General features: G+C 43.1%; 1 protein-coding gene across 1 annotated transcript; it reads left to right on the forward strand.

Annotated features, from left to right (window-relative positions):
* Positions 1-6,487: 6,487 nt before the first annotated feature.
* ZBED1 (zinc finger, BED-type containing 1) lies at positions 6,488-8,839 on the forward strand. The gene has a single exon (XM_010580440.1). The coding sequence runs from the start codon at positions 6,536-6,538 to the stop codon at positions 8,621-8,623; it is 2,088 nt and encodes a 695-aa protein (XP_010578742.1). The 5' UTR covers positions 6,488-6,535; the 3' UTR covers positions 8,624-8,839.
* Positions 8,840-20,474: the final 11,635 nt, after the last annotated feature.

Below are 20,474 nucleotides of genomic sequence, written 5' to 3' on the forward strand. Positions count from 1 at the left end.
CGGTCTGCGCTGCCGGCTGTCACTCGCTGACAGCCCTTTCAGCTGACGGGCGAGCGGCACTTGCAGTTTGCTCCCAGGGACGTCAGTGCAGTGGTTTGTTGGAGAAGTTACGTCCTCGCACTTTTCCGATTTGGGTCAGCGGCGTGTTGAAGGCTGGCTGGAGGAAACTTTGAGTTTGCCAGAAAGGAAAGATCCGAATTTCCTCTTTCCTCACATCGCTCTTGAAGACTTTAAAATGCTCCTGATTTTAGGAGCGTACAGCGAACTACGAGTCCGGACGGACGCGTAGGGTATCGTCAGAGCTGAGCGTACAACTGCATGCAAGGCGGCACCTTTTAACTTTCTCTGCTTAGCAGCAAGTGAGCCTTTGTGGTTCTGTCGATAGTTTTAACCAGAGGAACAGTTAAAAAAAAAAAAAGCATTGAGAGGGCATAGTTTCGGTAAGTAGATGAGGCAGATGAGGAAATTGTTTCAGAGAATATCTGAAGCACTGGGGAGGAGACGGGGACACGTACACCGTACAGTAAGAGCGTATTTGTGCATTTCATCACACGTGGCTTCCTTGGGTAGCTTTTTGTCTACTTTTTATTCATTCCCGATACTCCTGCGATAGGCTGGGATTGTCCTTTCTCATGCTCAAAAGACAGAGAGAAACTCCCCAAACAAACAAGCGAGAGAACTCTGGTGACAAAAAGGGCAGATATGTGTACAGTTTGAAGTCATCTGAGCATTTTTCTAGCGTTAGTTTTTCTTGGCAGAGCAAAGCTGGGTATTGTGCCTAGGGTGTGTAACACTTTCCAAATCTTTTTTCGAACCAAAGAGAAACAGCATGACGAAAATGTGACCCGAGTGTTCTGTTGCCGTCCGTTCTTAGCTCCTATTAAGAAAAAAAAAAAAAAAAAAAAGCATTGAATTTGGAAACGCAGGAGGAAGGCAGTGAAGATCCAACCTGGGAAATGTCAGCTGCTTGAGTAGGACCGGGGCAGATGTGACAGATGTGGAAAGTTTTCTTTCAGCCCTAACTCGGGGCGGTTTCTTCCAAGGACAAGTAGTTTCCTCCTCAGATAGCTGTTTGTGCGTAGTTGCCTCTTGGCAGTTACCTGCTGCCTTGCTTCGACTCGCTGTGTCCAGCCATTGCTTAAAAAAGTGAATCAGCTTGTCGACAGGAACTTTTTTACCCAGATTAACCTCGTTTCCATAATAACTTCAAAATAGCGACTGCAGTGCAACAAAAAGCGAAAGTATCGGTTAGAACATGCTTAATTAAAGCTTGGATCAGTAAAATACACTTGCTGTAAGACAACGCCAAGTAACTTTTCCAGACGGTAATCTAGAAAGGTGTGTATGTTTAAAATTTTCTATATCTTTTCAAGGGGGTGTCCGTAACTCTCACAAGTATTGTCAGGGTGCCTTCCCGGGGAGAGCCTGGAGGGGGGAAGCGGGGCTGGGAAGGGCAGGGCAGGGCGGCAGCCAGCCATGCCTCCGATCCCGTCTCCTTGGCCCCCGTTCCCCCGTCAGAGTTCCCACTCTTCCTGCGGCAGCGGCGCAGCTCTTCTGTGGAAGATTTAAAACAGAGGGATGCCCTGTGGCTCGTCCTGGAGCTCTGTGGGTGAGCAAAGGGGTCTGGTGCCAGTGCAGCCCTTCTGCCTCTGAATTTTCCAAGAAAAGCTTGCTTTCTTGCACTTGCTGAAAAGAAGTGTTCAGGATTTCAATCCAAGTAAACCAAATTAGTTTTGGTTTTCTTTTCTTTTTCATTACCCTAACTTAGTCAGAGTTGCATGCTTTTGGCACATGTGCTTTCGCATGGCTTTTAAAACTGGCTGTCTGTTCTGTCACATCCTACTGGGGTTCATCTAGTTTTTATAGATGGGATTCAAGACAGTTTTTTGGGGAAAGAGGGTAGTTTGAGCTCTGAAATCTAGATTCAGTGCAAAAACTTGGTAATTGTTTTGAGTTGCACACTGAAAAGATAGTAATATTCGCTATTGCAGTGAGCGTCCCCTCCCTCCCCCTAATACAGAGTAGGGAAATTGGTCTGAAATTCTGATCCTGAAGCACAGGGAAGGGAAATACAGTGCTGGGAGATTAAACGGGGTGCAGGCAGTGATTGCTTCGCTAACTAAAATCAGTGTGCAGAAGTAGGGGGGGACTTACATTTAACTTATGTTAAGACATTTTTCCAAGTACTAATTGCATAAATGGTATAACTGCTTATAGGTAGTGTAAACTGCGTTAGTGTTCAGTGGTCTAAACAATTAATAGTTTCATTAAAAATTACTGCTTGGGTGTTTTTTGGTTTTTTTGGTTTTTTTTTTTTTTTACAGTGCTTAATCTCAATTAATTGGGGGGAAAAAAAAAAGCCCTGCATGACTAAACATCTTGATATAAACAGCTTTTTAAAAACAAAAATCTAATCAGTGGATTGATAAAAGACAAACTAATATTACTTGTTACACCAGGATATTAACACTGGAAATGTGGTCACTGGAAGTCATCCTTCTAATAACAAAAATGGTTCATATAGTAATAATCATCATCTCTTTTGGTACTTTAAAAGCTTTTCAAGGAGTTTATTTGGCATCTTCCTCCTGCATTTTCTCTTCTACTGTACCCGTTTCATCGAAATTTGGTAGGGGAAGACTAAATGCTGAACATTTTGTAGTTTTGAAGTCTTTGTAGTTATATTTGGTACCCGTGGTGTGTAGAAAACTGGCTCTGAAGAAGTTGGTTATGTGGCTGAAATTCAGAAGACCTTAAAGATGACTCCAGTTCTTCTTAAAAGTGATTGAAATTCCAGACATATTTTTAATTTGCCCCAATTTCTAGTTATTCAGTATTATAATTTGTACTGAGTTTCTTTACAATTAATCGTGAAATATTAATTTGGGAACATGCATCTCTTAATTTTGATTCATGCGTTGAGGGCTTTTACTTTACGAGTAAAGCATAATGATGGACCGAGCACTTCCTGCTCAAAGCTGTACGAGCTCTAGGTTGTAAAACATCCAGAGGTGGGTAGAGGAGCAACCAGGTAGGAAGGATCGACGGCAGGCAAAAATAAAGTTGCATCTAACAATCCCTCTCCTCCACGCACGCACCTGAGAGAGTTGTTCGGGTAGTTTCGGTAGCGAGGAAACGCTCGTTTTATGGTTGCCCCTGCGCTGAATGAGGCAGGGGTTGTGCGGCAGCGATACCTGCCGCATAATTAGAGAGGGTGCCATCGCGGTGTGCGCAGAAGGGGGCAGAGCTAAGGTTGCGGGGTGGCTGCACGCCCCGTGTTTCCTCACATCCCCGTGCCCGGTTTCACAACCTGAGCGACTCTCGTATGGGTTTTGAACCTACTTTCCTTTGCCACTGGGGAAACCAAGCCCTGCCTGGTGCAAGGGTAGCACCGCTGCCCTCCGCAACGCACGTCGTTGCTGGCATTTCTGTATTTTGGCCCGAGCCCTGCTCTGGAGGGGGAGTCTGGGGTTTGGGTTAGGAGAGTGAGAGGGGTGAGGAGGGAGAGCGGGGATGAGGTGCCAGAACCCTGGGGCCTTCCTCCTCCTGCGGCAGCCGAGTCCGCTGCGAGGCCAGCAGAGAGCGGATCCTGCCCGCAGGCTCGTCAAAGCCTTGGCCCCGGTGCCGGCTGGTGGCAGGGGCCAGCTGCGTGGAGGAGGCGAGGAAAACGGCAGCTTCTCCGAAAGTGCGCTCTGTTTCAGTGTGGGTGGGAATTCAAGGGAGAAAGGAGAGGCACATCTGTAGCCCGAAGGCTTCTGTGTGCGGAAGGGTTTTCAGCAAACCAAAGTGGCACTCGTTTTTTTAATCGTGGAAAGGTCAGCAAGCTAAAAGAGCGTTTCCATCAGCTGCCCTTGTAACAAGCTGCGGCACTTCCCAAAGGCAGTGAGGTGCTTCGTTCCCAGTGGGTTTCATTCTGCAAGGTGCTGGTGTCTTCAGTTTGGCTCAGAGTTGAAGCTGCTCTAGTTTTTGCCAAGCCTAGGCTATGAACACTGTTTCACTGAAAGAGGAAAATTTGCCTCTTCTTGCAGAAAAATGAGAGGTGTGGGGTTTGTTTTAGGGTTTTTTTTTTTCATAGTGCCAGTTATGCTGTGTAACACTTGAGGAGAGGCAGGGATGATTAGCAGCTTATATTCGAGCTATTATGACAGCTGAAGTGTGGTTTACAGCATTATAATAAAGGCTGTGTTATGCTGGCATATCCTTAACTGTGGCAATGTTACTCTGTGCCACTATCGCCAAGTGCCAGACCCATCTCAAAACGATGGCAAAGCTGTAACATACATAAGAATGAAGGGCGGGGTGAGTCTGTAACACTCCATCTACAATAACTTGTATTTTATCAGTCTGTGATGAACTTTTTATGATCCAGGGTGTGTCATACTAATTTTAAATATTAAAGACGCATCAACTTTTTTATTACAGTGCCTTCCTCCTTGATTTCAGGAACTGCCATGTAACTGCAAAGGAAACTGTAAGATTTAATGAAATACCGGGAACCTCCTATACTTCCTCGAGACATCATGTCATGGATTGAAATGGAGGGATCTAAAAGCAATAATGCTACCTACTGATACGACCTACCTTGTTAGCGCACACAGTCTAATGCTATGGCAGGGTTACATCATTATACATTACACCACTTTGTCTTTCAAAATCATCAGTTTTTGTGGGATTGCATACCTTGGTGCTGTTGATATGCACATCTTTGGAATTAGGCAGCACTACCATATTGAATCAATAGTTTATCCTGGCAACTTAAAAGGCACTGAATGAATCACAGTAGAGGGCATGCTAGTAGTCAGGACCTTGCCCCCTCAGGAAAAAACCAAAACAGGTCTACACCCAGAAGTAAATCTTCAGAACAAATCCAGTAAAATGCTTGCCCTGCATCTCTCATTCTGCTTCTAAACCAACAGCTGTGTTTAAAGAAATATGTTTAGTCTTGGTAAACCTGTCTTTGGTTTTTTCATTGAAGACATTCAGAAAGTGCTGCAAAATACCAGCTATAGTTCAGAAAGAAAACATCTTTTCTTGGGAATGTTCATCAACAGCAAAAAGCACACCAGAGAAGCTTGCAGACATACTTTTTTTTTTTTTTTTTGGATAGTCACTTGCAGCAATATGAAAAAGTCAGATTGTTTCTTCCTCCCCCAACCAGCCAGTTTTACCACTCGGGGATTTCTGGGCTTGGGTGCAGGTGCAGCTCCTGACGAGCAGAGAAGGAGCAATGCTGCTGCTTTCAGGCTGGCTGCAGGGATGCTCCTGATGTTTCTCTCCTGCTCTCTTCCCCTGGATTTTTGTGGAGGAGGTTGCATCCACGTTTCACTGATGGCTTCCTTCTCCCCAGTCCTGGCCAGGCCCCTGGCGAAGGGCTTGTTGCTGTCACGGTGGCTCGGCTGGCGATGTGGAAGAAAGAGAAGCATCAGCGTGCAGTCACGCTGTGCTGTGGCTTGGCTTTTTGGTGTCGCAAAATCAGCTCCGGCGGGTGCCAGCTGCCGGCACTGTGCACAGAGATGCTGTAGGCCTCAAGTAGTGCTTGCATGTAACTGTTTGCACAAGAAGTGTTTTCCTGTCCAGATACTGAGGTACAGATTGCCAAGTCTTGCCTTATCGCCATGCTCATCTCTAGAGTGGCACCCCCTCCTGACTTCTGTAGCCTTTTGAAGAAAATGCTGCAAAATTATTTTCCAGCTGATGTGGATAATAACATTTATTAGTCCTTCCCTGTCTGCTTTTCCTGTGATTATAATGCACTGTTATTCCAGGAACCACGATTGTGAAGTAGTAGTTCAGGAGATGGCTTTGATTTCAGAAAGAGAAGGACAGGAAAGGTGTCAGACATGTATTGTTGATCTGCATGTAGGTTCAAACTCCTTTTCCTTTTATTTCAGTCAGAAAACGTCTTTACGTTTCAGAGGAGCAGATTAATGGCATAATTTGCATCACAGATTTTTTTATTTTTTTTTAAAGCGAATGCTGGAGCAGTTAGATTGAGCTAACAAAACTTCTTTCAAAATAAACAATAAAACCTTTGCTCCTTCAGTATCAGGTTTCAATCTAAATAAATGTTAACAGTGAAGTTCAGTAACTCTTAGGCAAGAGGATGTTGCTGTAGCCCTAACTATAACTTAAGAGGCAGGAAAATGCTATAGCAGATGACCGGTTTGTTTGACAGTAATGTTCAGCTCTGTGGTGGTGGTTATGCTTTCTGTACCCAGAATCATGCAATTCCAGAAACAAGATTTACTCAGGTCTTCTAGCTCAGTTTCATGGCAGAATGTGATATATCAAAACCCTTTTTAATTTTTGACGTTCCAATGGGCTTCTTGTAGGTCACACTTCCTGCAAATCTCATCTTTAAATTTGCAAATGTAATTAGTAAGGTAGGTTTCTTGATACGTTCGCAGAAACGCTGATTTCACATAGTTAAGAGTGGTCAAACTTGTGCTTTCTCATTGTATCTTTATCTTACTGCCTTTATCAGGTACTCATTAATGAGTGAAGGATCAAAAGGTGGGACGGTGGCCAAGAAGCAATGGAGAATAAAAGTTTAGAAGGTTCCCCATCAGACCTAAAGTTAGTGGCTCACCCGAGAGCAAAGAGTAAAGTGTGGAAGTACTTTGGGTTTGATACCAATGCAGAAGGATGCATATTACAGTGGAAGAAGATCTACTGCCGTATTTGCATGGCACAGATTGCCTATTCAGGAAACACGTCCAACCTTTCCTACCACCTTGAGAAAAATCACCCTGACGAATTCTGCGAATTTGTGAAAAGTAACACTGAGCAAATGAGGGAAGCCTTTGCCACCGCCTTTTCAAAAATCAAGCCGGAGTCGTCGCAGCAGGTTGTTCAAGATAGCCTCATCATGAAGACCTACCAGAACTACGAAAACAAAAAGCATCAGGAGCTGACATCTGCAGTCATCAGCTTAATTTGCGAGGGCATGTATCCGGCCTCTATCGTTGATGAACCCACCTTCAAGGCCCTCTTGAGAACTGCGGACCCCAGGTATGAACTTCCGAGCCGGAAATACTTCTGTACAAAAGCTATTCCTGAAAAGTACAATGCCATTAGAGAAATCGTGCTGAAAGAGCTCACCGAGGTCCTGTGGTGTGGCATCTCCACGGACATGTGGAGGAGCGAGAACCAGAACAGGTCGTACGTAACCGTCGCAGTTCACTTTCTCAGCAGCAGTCCTGCCAACTGCCTGGCTGTGAACTCGCGGTGTTTAAAAACATTTGAAGTACCGGAGGATAATACTGCAGAGACTATTACGCGAGTCCTTTATGAAACGTTCATTGAGTGGGGGATCAATACAAAAGTCTTTGGTGCTACAACAGATTACAGTAAAGACATTGTGAAAGCTTGCTCTCTCCTAGATATTCCCGTACAGATGCCTTGTTTGGGGCACACTTTTAACGCAGGAATACAACAAGCTTTTCAGCTCCCCAAACTCTGCAGCCTTCTTGCCAGGTGCCGAAAACTGGTGGAGTATTTTCAGCAGTCTACGGTCGCGATGTACATGCTGAGCGAGAAGCAGAAGCAGCAGAATATTCTCCACTGCATGCTGGTGAGCGACCGTGTTTCCTGGTGGGGAAGCACGCTTGCCATGCTGCAGCGCCTCAAGGAGCAGCAGTTTGTCATTGCGGCTGTTCTTGTGGAGGACAGCAACAACCACCACCTCATGCTGGAAGCCAGTGAGTGGAATACAATCGAAGGGCTGGTGGAGCTGCTGCAGCCTTTCAAGCAGGTTGCGGAGATGATGTCTGCTTCAAAGTACCCGACGATAAGTATGGTGAAGCCTCTTCTCCATATGCTTCTGAATACTACCCTGAACATCAAAGAGAATGATTTGAAAGAAATCAGCATGGCAAAGGAGGTGATTGCTAAAGAGCTGTCAACCACCTACCAGCACACGCCTGAGATAGACATGTTTCTCAACGTTGCAACTTTCTTGGATCCCCGCTACAAAAAACTGCCTTTTCTTTCAGCCTTTGAGCGGCAGCAGGTTGAAAACAGAGTGGTGGAAGAAGCAAAAAGCCTGCTGGAGAAAGTAAAAGAAAATACCTTTAGGACTGAAGAGAAATTCTTCACTGTTTCGGAAGAGCCCCCTGTGAAAAAAATCATCATCTCCTCTACTCCTCCTCCTACCAGTGTCATCAACAACATGCTCGCAGAGATCTTTTGCCAGACGGGAGGTGTGGAAGACCAGGAGGAATGGCACGCTCAGATTGTCGAGGAGTTGAGCAACTTCAAGTCACAAAAGGTCCTCGGTTTGAACGAAGACCCGCTGAAGTGGTGGTCTGACAGACTAGCGCTGTTTCCAGTTTTACCAAAGGTTCTTCAAAAATACTGGTGTATTCTGGCCACAAGGGTCTTCCCTGAACGCCTTTTTGGTTCTTCTGCTAACGTTGTAAGTGCAAAGAGAAACCGGTTAGCCCCGGCTCACGTGGATGAGCAGATCTTTTTGTACGAAAACAGTCGGAATGGGTCTGAGGCAGAACCGGAGGATGAAGATGAAGGAGAGTGGGGTTTGGAACAGGAACAGATTTTTAATTTAAATGACTCGGTAAATGTAAACAACAATTTCTTTAATATCCGAGACAGTGGGTTTGTTTAACAGGACTGCTGCGGTACATTTAATAACAAAGAAAAAAGGTATTTGTCTTAAGTTACCAAAAATACTTCTGTTTTATGCTATGAATGCTGTAAATATTGAACAGTTGTAACAAACTTGATTTAGCTTCCATTGTCTATGTTTCTCCCACTGTCTTAAAACATGAATGACTTGTGATTAAACAGCACTGAAATGAATGAGGAAAATAAATTCTGCAAAGACCGTGATTTCTGACTGTGGCCCAGATTTCAGAAAGCACTTATCCATGTGCCTCCTTTCCACTTGCTTCAGTGGGAGACAAACACATGCTTACGTGCTTTCTATCATAAAAATATTTTCCTGAATTAGGAACCTGAGCAAGGGAGTTTTTAAGGTTTATGCCTCTGTTTGTAAATCCTGTGTGACTCAGGATGTTAGCTTTAAATTTTGGATTTTAAAACATTTTTAAAATCCATAAATCTGAGCAGTGAATATTTTTAGAGTATATCGATGCTATGGAATGAAAAAAGATCTTGAGCCTGATTTTCTTTTTCACTACCTCATGTCTTAGGCCTGGTCTATGCTAGAAAAGTTCAGCTGGTATAATTCTGTCAATTAGGGGACTGATGTATTATTATTTTAACTGATACTGTGCTGGCATAGGCCGTAGTGTGGATGCACTTATACTGGGATAAGTTATTTTCCTTTCCAGTGTGGTGTAAATGGTATAAACACTTCTAAACTGGTATTGCTGTGTCCACATTAGTCTGGTTTTACCATTTAACTGCAACAGCTAAATGGCAAAACTTTTTTTTTTTTTTTTATTTTGTGTCTAGGCAAGCCCTGATTGTAGTCTCTTGTGCTTTTACAAAGGGTGACGAAGTGTGTGGGGTCGAGGCGGCGTTGTGTTACCTTCGCTTTGTGCCATCGTTACGGCTGATGCCACGTGGTGCGAAGCGAGCGAGGCATCGGGCCCCTCGGCGGTGCGGGAGGGAGGGAAGGAGGGAGGGAAAGAGAGGGCGGGGAGACGTGTACGGGCCGCGGGTCTAACACTCTGTCTATGTTATAAGATCCTTAACCTCTTAATTTAAATGGGGACTTTGCCCAGGGTAGCTAGAAAATTTTGTTGGCAAGAAAAGCAAAATAAAAAGCTTTAATATTATGTAAATATATTTAAAAGAAGGGGACCCCTCCATTTCCCCACATGTATTTAGTGAGTCTTTAAGATTGTTTCTTATTACGTTAGCACTTAATAACTCTTTTTTTTTTTCCTCCTGTCTCTTTGGATTCAGTTTGTAGAGTGGTCTTTAGTCACATCCAGTCTAATGTTTGAGTACTATTTCTGATTAGTTGTTGTGTATTGTAATTGCTCCCTTTGTGTCTCTATGCCTAAGCATTTTAAGCCCTTTGGAGAACTTGCAAACAAGAAAAAAAGAAGGAAAAAACCAACCCCAAACCCTGAAATACTGCAGGTCATAAACAAGATTAGAGTTCATGCTTGGCACAGAGTGGGATGGCAGCCAGCATTTTTCCTTGAGGTGCAGAGGAGGATTCTTGGCATTGTCCGGTTACAGTCAAGGTTTGCTTGGGGTTTGATTTTTGTTACTGGTGTCTTGCCCCCCACCTCAGCTTTAGTCTACGACTATGTCGAACACAATCTTTCTGGAGAGGGGTCTGTTGAAGACTGGCTGTTACTGTTCTGGAGGAAGAAAGTTGGGTTTTTCCATCACGGTGGTACCATGGACGTTTGGTCATAGAAAGGGCCCAGCCAGGAGGAACATACAAAAATGGGTGCGATGGAACTAAATCTATTGCCAAACTGCTTGTTTATGTTTTAGTTTAATAGTTTTTGGAAGTTTGAGGCCTCTGTGTTCTTTGTAGGTGGTGGGAAGGGGTGGGTGGGGAGGAAGGACAGAGGTTAGAGTAAAGGAGCAGTGAAGTAAATAGTAGTCAGCTACCTGGCACATTGAAGCCCGTGAAAAATGCATTTAACAGGTGATATGGCCTGTGTTTGGCTGTCAGTAAGCCTGGGTTTTCACTCTCCAGCCCCCTGAAAATTAATTTGCACTTGTACAAAGTACACGCACAGTGCATCCTATTGAATGTTGCTACTCTCCACGTCCGCTGAAGAGTGTATGTGATGGCCCAAGGTGCAAAACACAGGCTTGGCCTAAACTCCCACAGGTATGTAGGCTATCTGTGAGGGTAGCGAAATCAAATTATGGAAGGGAGCGAGATACAGCAGGTCCCTTTTTGATGTTACCTGAGCTCCCGTGACACCCCTGCAGTCTTCCAGGAAGACCTCTTGGTTTCATTGAGCACCAGCTGGTGTCGGTTGTGTCCGCTTCCACCGCCTACGCCTGCTGCCACCGCCGCTAGCCCTCGAGGAGCTGCGCAAACGCTAGTGCGAGGCGTGCAGATCCTCTCTTGCACGAGCGTAATTCAAAGCCGTGCCCTCGCAACCGAGGCAGAGCCCAGAGCACCGCTGCCCAGGTCCGCATTCAGCCTACCCCTCTTGGCAGCATCCATCCCCTGTTTCCATCTTCATCCTTCGGGGGCTAAACGTATGCAGTGATGCTTACAAGCAGTTCTACTGAGATCGGTGCAATGCACTACTCTCTTCCTCCCAGCTTCTTTTTATTTTTTGGTATCCAAAATAAAACTGTAGTCGGTTCAATTGATGTGTCTCAGCGTTCTTCTAAAAAAAGAGTAGAAAAAGAAAAAAAAAAACAAAAAAGCCATTGTTAGTCCTACCCATTGTCTGTGAGATTTTTATTTAATGTTCTAAGCCTGGAATATTGTTAAATAAACCAGAAAAATAAGTTAGTTACTAGATTATTTGTCTGATGTGTGTTCATATCTGCAGCACTTTATGACTTTGAGCTCTTCCGCAACAAGGGGAGGTTATATTCTAAGGTTTTGAAGCTATGCATTTACTTTCCTTTTGATCCTGTAAGTTATTAAAAAAAAAAATGCTGTACAAATCTTTTGGATTAAAAAAAAATATGAAGATGAAAAATGTCAGAAGTTTAGATGGTTTCTCTCGCTTAAATATGTGTGGTGTTTTTCATTTGACAACATAATTTTCTGTTGTTTAGTTGGGTGGAGAACCAAAGTTGCCGAGCTGTTTTAAATATTGCTACAACGCGAGTTAAACCCTGGTGTTATTGCCAAGGGTGGGCCCTGAACACATTTCCAAATTACGTTATTAAGTCAGATTTATGTTTGTGTTTCTTGACAGCTAATTTGAATCCACAGCCTAATGTTTCCTTTTCTTCTCGGTACAGCTGAGACATCTTTTTGGAGGGGCAATAGAGGAACTTCAGCTTTTGAGTGCTTTCATGCTGGAAACGTGAACTTTAAAACAGGCTCTCAAAGTACCTACTTTATGTCAAAAGAAGAATCGCCTTTTGCCACCAGCTAAGTATTTCCAATTCAGGATTACAACTCAGTGGGCTAGGCAAGGTTTCTTAGGGTTAACAACGTAACTAAAGGGAGTTTTGTATGACTGACCAACCTTTGCACGCATTTTGCCTCTTTCTGCCATCAGGGATTACTGTGAAGACAAAAGGAAAACCCCGAACCAAACTGGAATTGAAAAGGTGAATTTTTCCAGCAAACTGTGTCTGAGATGCCTGGGTTTAAATGAAGGGAATAAAGTTCTGGATTATTTGTGGAAAGGGCGTATTATTTTAAGTTTCTGTCTCAGCAATGTATTAGATTAATTTGGAGGGCCTTAATTAACGTCATGGTGGTCCAGTTAGCTTTACAGGAGCATTTGTATGCAGGCAGGAATATTAAAAGCAAAAGAAATACTAATTGGTTATTTGCAGTATTTTGTAGGACTTAAAAGTGACGTGTAGCTCATGATTTTGTCCTTTTCGTGTGATAGCTTAAAGAGAAGGGGCTGCCTGAGGACGTCGTTTCTGAAGGAGGGGAAGCGTTCGGATTTGAACACAGAAGTAGTGTATTTTACATATTCCATGACAAGTGGATAAAGGAAACTGTGCTGGAAAAATTGCATTTTAGTCTCTGCACACCATACTCCTTTTGGCAGTCTCTGTTTTTGAGTGTCCTTCTCAGAGGATGATGTCTTTCTGAAGGCCTGGTGATCCTGGTTCTGGTGGTGCAGTGCTGTCTAGTCTAGGCTGTCTTTTTGGCTATGCTGAGAAGACTCTCTTGCTTTGGCTCGTGGTCTGTTACGTTTTGTGGCTTTTTTGTTTTTGTTTTTGTTTTTTCCAGGCCAAGAGTGTATGGTCTGTCTCACCATACTCCCTCCAAATTACTGGTCTCCTGCTAAATTCAAGATGTGTTTTATTTTTAGGGGATGTAGGGAAATTACAGAAATGGGTTTTGCTTTTTTAATATTATTTGGTGCTGTAGAGAGAACTTAAAAGATACAGTGTAATTTTACTTCTGCCTTAAATACACATCAGTAAAGCATGTCTAATGACTTGATATTATTTAAACTAGAATTTCAGAACATCCCTACAGTTGCTGTATAATGCTGTCATTTTTACATACAAAAGCATTTCCTTTAGGTTCAACAATAAAAATCAATTAAATAGATTTTTACTGCTTCTACAGTCATTTTCAGTGCCCCTGCAGTTGGGTAAAAATGCCACAAGGGAATTGAGTTTTCTATAAAAAAAAACCCCAAACCCACCGTCTTTCAGCTTACCTTGTGTTTTAAAAACTTTTCTAGTGATAAAATTTGATTTATACCTTTTTAAAAATGCGAAGGCTGTTGCAGAAATTGTTTTCAAATGAGAGTCCCTCAGACTCTGAAATGCTAATGTTATGATTTTTGAACATTTATATTGACATTTCCGCACAGGGTGGTATTGATTTCCCTTGCTGCCAGAAGAAAAGGTTAGTGTTCACAAAAGCGATGCTGCCACCTCCAGTGCCTTGAAGTGGTGATCAGATGTATCTTTTTCCAGAGATGCTGGAAAGACGGTGTTACCTGCTGCACACGTGTGCTGGTTTCCATGCATTACAATTAGTACTTTCTTCCAGTGACTTGAATTTGCAAAATCCTGCTCCTCTGTTCTGTCTCCTCTCCCTGGCCCTGCCTGAGCAGAGCTCCGGGTGGGAGCAGCAGGGAGGAGAAGCCCTGCTCCCTGGCGTTGTTTTTTCTTCTCTTGCAGAGAGACTGTTCTTTGAGAGCAGGTGAACTCAGCTTAAAATGAGTTTAAACTAGGTCCTTGTTTCAGTCTGCTGGACTACAGTGCCTGTGCCATGCTGTGAAAAGGCAGAGCCAGCGATTCCTCCTCCCAGAGCTATGTACAATTGAACACATTGCTCAGTTGGACCAAAATTGCCTACGTAAGGGGGAAGATCCTGGGGAATCGAGCTCAACACAGCTAGGAAAATATGCTTAGAGTCAAAGACATAAGAAACAGTAGTAGTCCTTGTTGCATGTTTGGGTAGAAACAGGATCTGTGCTGCTCCGGTTGTTTGGGTTTTTAAGGTAAATATCTTAACATGACACTTGCTTGTGCTCTAGGCTGAAGCTGTGCCTGGGAAATTTTGTGATTATTCAAATAGTGACGTGTTTAATGCTGACATAGAAAAGAGTGTTCAGTGGCATTCAAATAAAGATTTTATATAGAGGGTAAAGCTATGGTTCCTATTTGATAGATATTTTGGGGATAACATTTACAGTGGTTTTACTGGTATAAATACCACAGCCAGAGGTACACACACATTCAGCTGTCAGAAGCGGTAGCGTAGTCCTGTTTTAAGTATAGCAGAGACAGGAGGGGATGCTTTCATTTGACATAAATTAAGTAAGAAATGTCTTTCTTTTAACACTCTTAGGTAGAAGACTAATTAAGATGCACCCATAAATGTTTGTGATAGTATAATAATTTATCTAGATATATCTGTAGAGAGTTATCCCTTTGGTTTACTTAGTACACTGAAACTATGACTGTATTTGTCTGTAACTGCATGTGCTTGATGTCATGTTCAGCAGTAATTCCCCAAACAGCGCAGAATAAGGTTATTTTTAAAAAGGCAATTTCTTTGATTACATACAATTTTCTGAACATTTCATTGTCCCCAAATACTTGCAATCAGGAATGAGAAATTAATCTTTTATTTCTCCAGTGGATGCTGCTTTGCTTTTAAATTTGAGACATTTCGTGTCTCTCTGTATCACTTTGTCTTTATAGACACCCTGATTGAAAGGGTTTCATTCTCCCTTTTTTTTTTTTAATGTGCTTTTTTTCTCATGAGTCATGAGTGAGGTTTACAGTGATAGGAATTTAGAGTCATAACAAGGAAGATGTCAAGTCAGCATCAGGAAAGCTCATGCCAGAAACATGTCATGAACGCTGTGCTCCAAGGGAAACCTTCATCTTCTCAAACGTTTTCTGATGTGTGTGTGTGTGTGTGAGGAAAATAAAGTGCTTTTGCAAACAACGCACTGTTGTTTTATGGGTGGTAGTCCAGTTTGCTGGGAGTTTGTGCTCTGGGATGCACTCGGTGGTTTGGCACCAGATTTAGGTTTCTTGAGCACACAGCAGAACTTACATGAACAGAAGGAATTTAATAACAATGAAATCTGCAAAACTCAATTGCTTCATTGATGAGAACAAATAGGAGGCGGGTTCATCTAGGAAAAATACTGAAATTGTAACAGGAGTCTGCAATTCCTGTCTGAAACTCTGCCAGCATTTAAAAATACTAAATGACTAACCTTCCTGTAATCTGACATTTCAGAACTGTGTAAAACAAGTGTTTTACACACTTCTTGGCTTTTCCATGCTGCCGGTGGTAAGCTCTGGGAGCTTCAAAACCCTGCACTCCCAAATGGCCAGGGAGGAGTTTCCAGTGATAAGATAGCGGAGAAGAAGGGAAGAACAAGCTCTTAGTGTAACCTGTCCTCTGGCATGTGGGAGCCTGGGCTGAAATGGCTGTTTCTGAATGGTGTTTTGACACAGCCTCTGATCTACCACAGGTACACATTCACATGCAGTCCAAGAACTTGCCACTGATCATAAATCTGGCAGGTCCCAAGGGAGCGAGTGCTGTGGTGAGAAAGAGCTGGTCTTGTGGATGAGTGGAGCCTTCTGTGTGTGGTAGGTATCTTTTCTTGTCCCTAATTTAAAGCCTTGTTTTATATGCCATGCAGGTGGTATGTACATTAGTGCTGGTCTTTGCTGGGTTATTTGCTGTGCGGCTCTTCTGTTCAAAATGTAAGAACAGGAGAATGTCACCTGCGTGCTTTCAAGACGTGGTGAAAGGAGGCAGAAGCTTACCTGTGCTGTATGTGGTTTGCTGACTGGTTTGCATGAGCAGTAGGTGGAGGATGATATTTCGTTTACCCCATAGTGTTGTGAATGTGGGACTGGCACTGCTGCTTGGAGATTTCTGCCTGCCTGGTCAGAGAAACGAGGTGAGAAAAGAGCAACCTTGAGCATGTTGTATCTGATGCAGTCCCCAGGTGAACTTAAAGCGCTCACATGAACTAGTTCTTTTGTAGCCTTGCACACAGGCTAACCACCTTGTGCTTGCCCTTCCCACTCCACCCCACCTCCCCTTCATTACTTCAGCTGATGTTCACAAAGATTTCACAGTTCTTGGAGAGATAAATTCACAGATAACATAAGAAACTATTTGTCAGTTGTTAAGAGCATTGCATATGCTTTTTGTGCCTTTTTTGGCAACGCATATTAGAGCTGATGGAAGATAAAATTCCTTTTTTTTTTTACCCAGAGACAGGGTCCATGCACGTCTAAAGTAGGTTGTCCTACACAGAGACTGGTGAACTCTTCCTGCAGTGAGGGGTTCAGCTCAGTCGGCAGCGTTGGTCTGTTGGCTGCGCTTCTCCCTTTCTTCAGGCTGTTCAGGAAAGTTGCTGTGCTCTGCAGAGGGAAAATGGATTCCTCCGGAGTGTTTTCCCTGTGTTTTTGTGTTGCTGGGGCTGCTTTCTGGTCTGCACATGCCTGAAGGAAGGGGAGGCACCAGGGCTTTTCCCCTGGTCGTGCTCCTTCCCTGGGCTGGTTGACCACCCTGAGAAGAGGATCGTGCAGAAGGTAATAGTGGGCGGTAAGTCTGCAAACACCAAGACTACAAAGTGATTCATTTATTTTGTATTTATTTTTAGGCTAAGATTAAAACGATGCAAAATGTGGCCTAGAAAGGAGCCTTCAGACCCTCTGCACTAACTCCTTGAGTTAGGTGTCCAAATACAGGTTTAGGGATTTTATCTCTAAAAGTGATCCATTTTGCATGCTCTGCCTTCAGACCCACTAGAAATGCTGGCATCACAAGTGTGTATCTTTAAATATCTTTTAAATAATGGTATTTCGAGGTGGGCTATATATGCGCTGCTTTTTTAAATACAAACCACAAGTTTTCATTTTCCGTGTATCCATTTTGTCTTCTGTTGTGCTTCAAAGGTTAGTATCCATGGGATCATTCTGTCTAAAGTCAGCTGTTCAGACTCTGTTGGTGGGCTACAGAAATAAGAGAAATATGTTCCCCTGCAACTCATAAGCTGGATGTCTTAATTAGAGGCAATTGCAACTGTGTTTTACCAAAATATGGGAGAACATGAAATGTAAGTAATTACATTTTTTTAGGTAAAATTCTGACAGTAAAAGGCTTAAGTGTAAGCACCTCATTATCTGCCCTGTTACCTGCATCGTAGCAATATGGAAGCAGACCCATGGTATTTCAGTGAGCGTACAAGCAAAAGAGCAACCTTCTTCTATTTAGTCATTATTCTGCTTGCAAGGATGTTTCAGTTTAGATGATTTAGTCATAACAAGCATAAAATCAACAGTTTCAGCAGATGTGAATGAACATTTCAATTGCTTGGTCCTTCCTTCCTTGATAAACAGGAACTCTTGCTCCTTGTTAATGGAGAACAAGGGAAAGAAGGCAAACGGGTGTCCAATATTATAGGTGGAAGGTTGGGTGTTTGCTTCGTGCTCGTGCAGCTGAAGCACTGGTGGATTTCAGAGCCGGGCGATGGATGGTGTTCGTGCCAGTAGGGCATTTGGGTCTAAAGATGGGCAGATGTTATCTTGCAAAGGATACGTGGCCTTTGCTTTCAGGTCAGCACTATGCCAATAAATGTGATACTTCACCCCAAGCATTGGGTGGTTGTGCAGTTAGGAACTTCTGCAGTCAGTGAGTGTCTCTGCTTTTTGGGCGCTGTTTGGAGCAGGATCTGCTCGTTTAGGTGATAGAGCAAACTCTGTTAGCGTTAGAGATGCTGCAACTCAAGAAAATGAGCTATAAAATGTAATTGTTCCTTTACATCATAAAAAGAGTTGTTTAACCAAATTCCACTCACGCTTCAGTTGAAAGCACCTGAGGTTGTAGAAATGCAAGTGAGGAACGTAGAGCTTTACTGCCGGGGCAGTTGGGTGGGTGGAGGTCTTGAGTCACACAGGACCTCGTGCGTACTCCACCATGAGGCTGCGTGCATGGGACAAGTTTCACAACGAGAAATCTTATTTGGCTTAGATGTCAGCGCTGAAGCAGCCTCATAAAGTTTTGCAAGGCCGGAAGGCAGGAGGAAGTAGCCATGGACCCCGTGATGTTATTTTTAGAGATATTTTTGTAGTAGAGTTGTAATATCTCAGTTTGCTTAGACCATGCAGATGCTGTCCCACACAAATACTGTACCTGGGGCTCCCTTGCTCAGTGCTGGAGTAGTGTTGAAGTTACATGGGTACTGACATGTAATTCTTGATTCAACTCAGTTATGGTAAAGCTTTTAGTGCATTGAACAAATAGGGTCTTATGAAATATTTTGATATCTGTGTCACTAAGGTTATGTGCCTTGCCTTCCAGACAGGGCAAGATTCAAGATTTGGGCAGTTATGGAGTAGAAATGTCATAATTATATACACACACACGCAGCCCTGTCTTGGTGTTTTCAGAAACTGTCGCCTGCCAGTTTCAAGCTTCCCATCCTTGCAGTTTCTAAATTACAGATGTCTTTACAGACAGTGATTTTGGGTTTGTGGCTTTATCGTAGTGTATGATAGTGCAGATGTGGTGGAATATAGCAAGGTTTAAATGGGGTTATTGCCAGCAATGAAAGAAAGTATTGGACAGCTACTATTCTTAAAGCAAGTAACCAAAAAAGCAGTGATATTTTGCTTCATGTCCGAATTGCTTTTAAGGAAAAAGAAAGTGCCATAGTTTCGTAATAAAATTACGACGTTTGCTTTCCTTTCACCATATTTGTGCTCTGCTAGGAGAGGTTTGATGCTTCACAGAATATTCACTGGGCAAGAAAACTACATCCCCTATCCTACCGAAAGCACCCTCAGAGTTGTGTAAGGCTGAGTAAGAGCTCTTGGCTCTGACACACTTCTGCTTTTTGTAGTGTGACTGTTTTCTGCCAGAGTATGCTTTCTGAAACATGGACATTCTGCCATCTGAGGGAATGTCTAACCATGATTGCTAACATTGCTCAATATTTTAAATTAGCCTGGAGAAGGGAAAAAAGGAAAGTTGGACCTAAAAAATGCACCGAACTTGTTTCTGAAGGAGGACCTTGAGGGAACGGTTAAAACCTTTTTTTTTTTTTTTTTTTTCTTTTTTCTTGTTGACACATTGGTAACATGGTGATATAACTAAACAGCCTCCAACTCTTTTCCAACCTAAATGATTCTATGATTCTATGAGGAAATACGCATCTCCTACAAGCTCTGCGCTGAGTTATCCTCTCTGACATCAGCTTCACCAGTGTGAGAAAACAGTCAGGCCAGAGGAAAGCAAAGCTCGGTCACCTCCTGACCTCGCATCTCACACCAGTGTTTCTGACACGCACAAACCAGGATTGAAGTTAATGAGCCTTATGAGTGTTCGATGAATTTGGGATTAAGTTTTTAATCTGCTATGCTACAGGCAAGGGTTTGATTGCCACCTCTGGCTGCCTGGGCGCGTTGTGCCACAGCAGGAGGCAGGTGATGCTCCGTGTTAGCGATTTCTACCAAAACAACTGATACTAGGGCCTGTATCTCAAGTGCTTTGCAAAGCCACCGCAGAAGATGCTCTCTGCCCTAGGCAGGTTATTTTTAAAACAGAAACAGATAGTTCTGTAAAACGGTATTTTAACAAACATTTCAGCCTGTCCTGGCTAAGGAAATTATGTATGAGTTGACGTCAGAACCTCGTTCTTTAAAAAAAATTCAGTGGTACCATTGCAAATGGCTTGTAAAGGATGCAACAGTCTACGTATTACACAGAATGAAAGCAACTTTCTAAATAAAACATTACTGGCACTACACTTTCTGCAAACCAGGGCTGACACAGTGAAGAGATGAGCTTGTAATTTTTTTACAGAATGTATCCCAGTGAACAGAGCACCTGTAGAGCCGTAAGTGCTGGCTTTGTGGCAAATGGATATAACCTGGATAACTGGAAATGAAACATTGGTGCTACGAAGTGCTACTTAGAGCAGATATACAAGGGCTTCTTGGACATATTTTTCCAAAATAACATCTTGAATAAAGCCATCCAGTGTGAATACAGATATCATCTAATCTGCCTCTTGGAATGCTCTCATGCTAATTAATGCCACCACCTATATGCCAGTCTTACTTGTGCATTCATGACTGGAGTCACTGCTTTGCACGGTGAACGATTTTAACATTAAATAGTCTGCTGAAAATTAGTAGGAAAAAGGTCAAGAAATGCAAAATCCGTGTTCTCTCAATGATGCTGTACTTCCTCATTATATGGTACAGATATTTAAAGAGCAATTAACTCGAGTCAGAAGCAAGTTTCGAGAGCTGCAGACGCTGCCATCAGTAGTGCTGGTAGGCGCTAGCAGAGTTCTCTGCACTTGGTTGTAGGCATGTAACTTTATTCCTCCTGTAGTTTCTCATGGGTTCATTTT

Source organism: Haliaeetus leucocephalus, unplaced genomic scaffold (assembly GCF_000737465.1).
Source record: "Haliaeetus leucocephalus isolate CR32 unplaced genomic scaffold, Haliaeetus_leucocephalus-4.0 Scaffold712, whole genome shotgun sequence".
Classification (NCBI taxonomy): Eukaryota; Metazoa; Chordata; class Aves; order Accipitriformes; family Accipitridae; genus Haliaeetus; species Haliaeetus leucocephalus.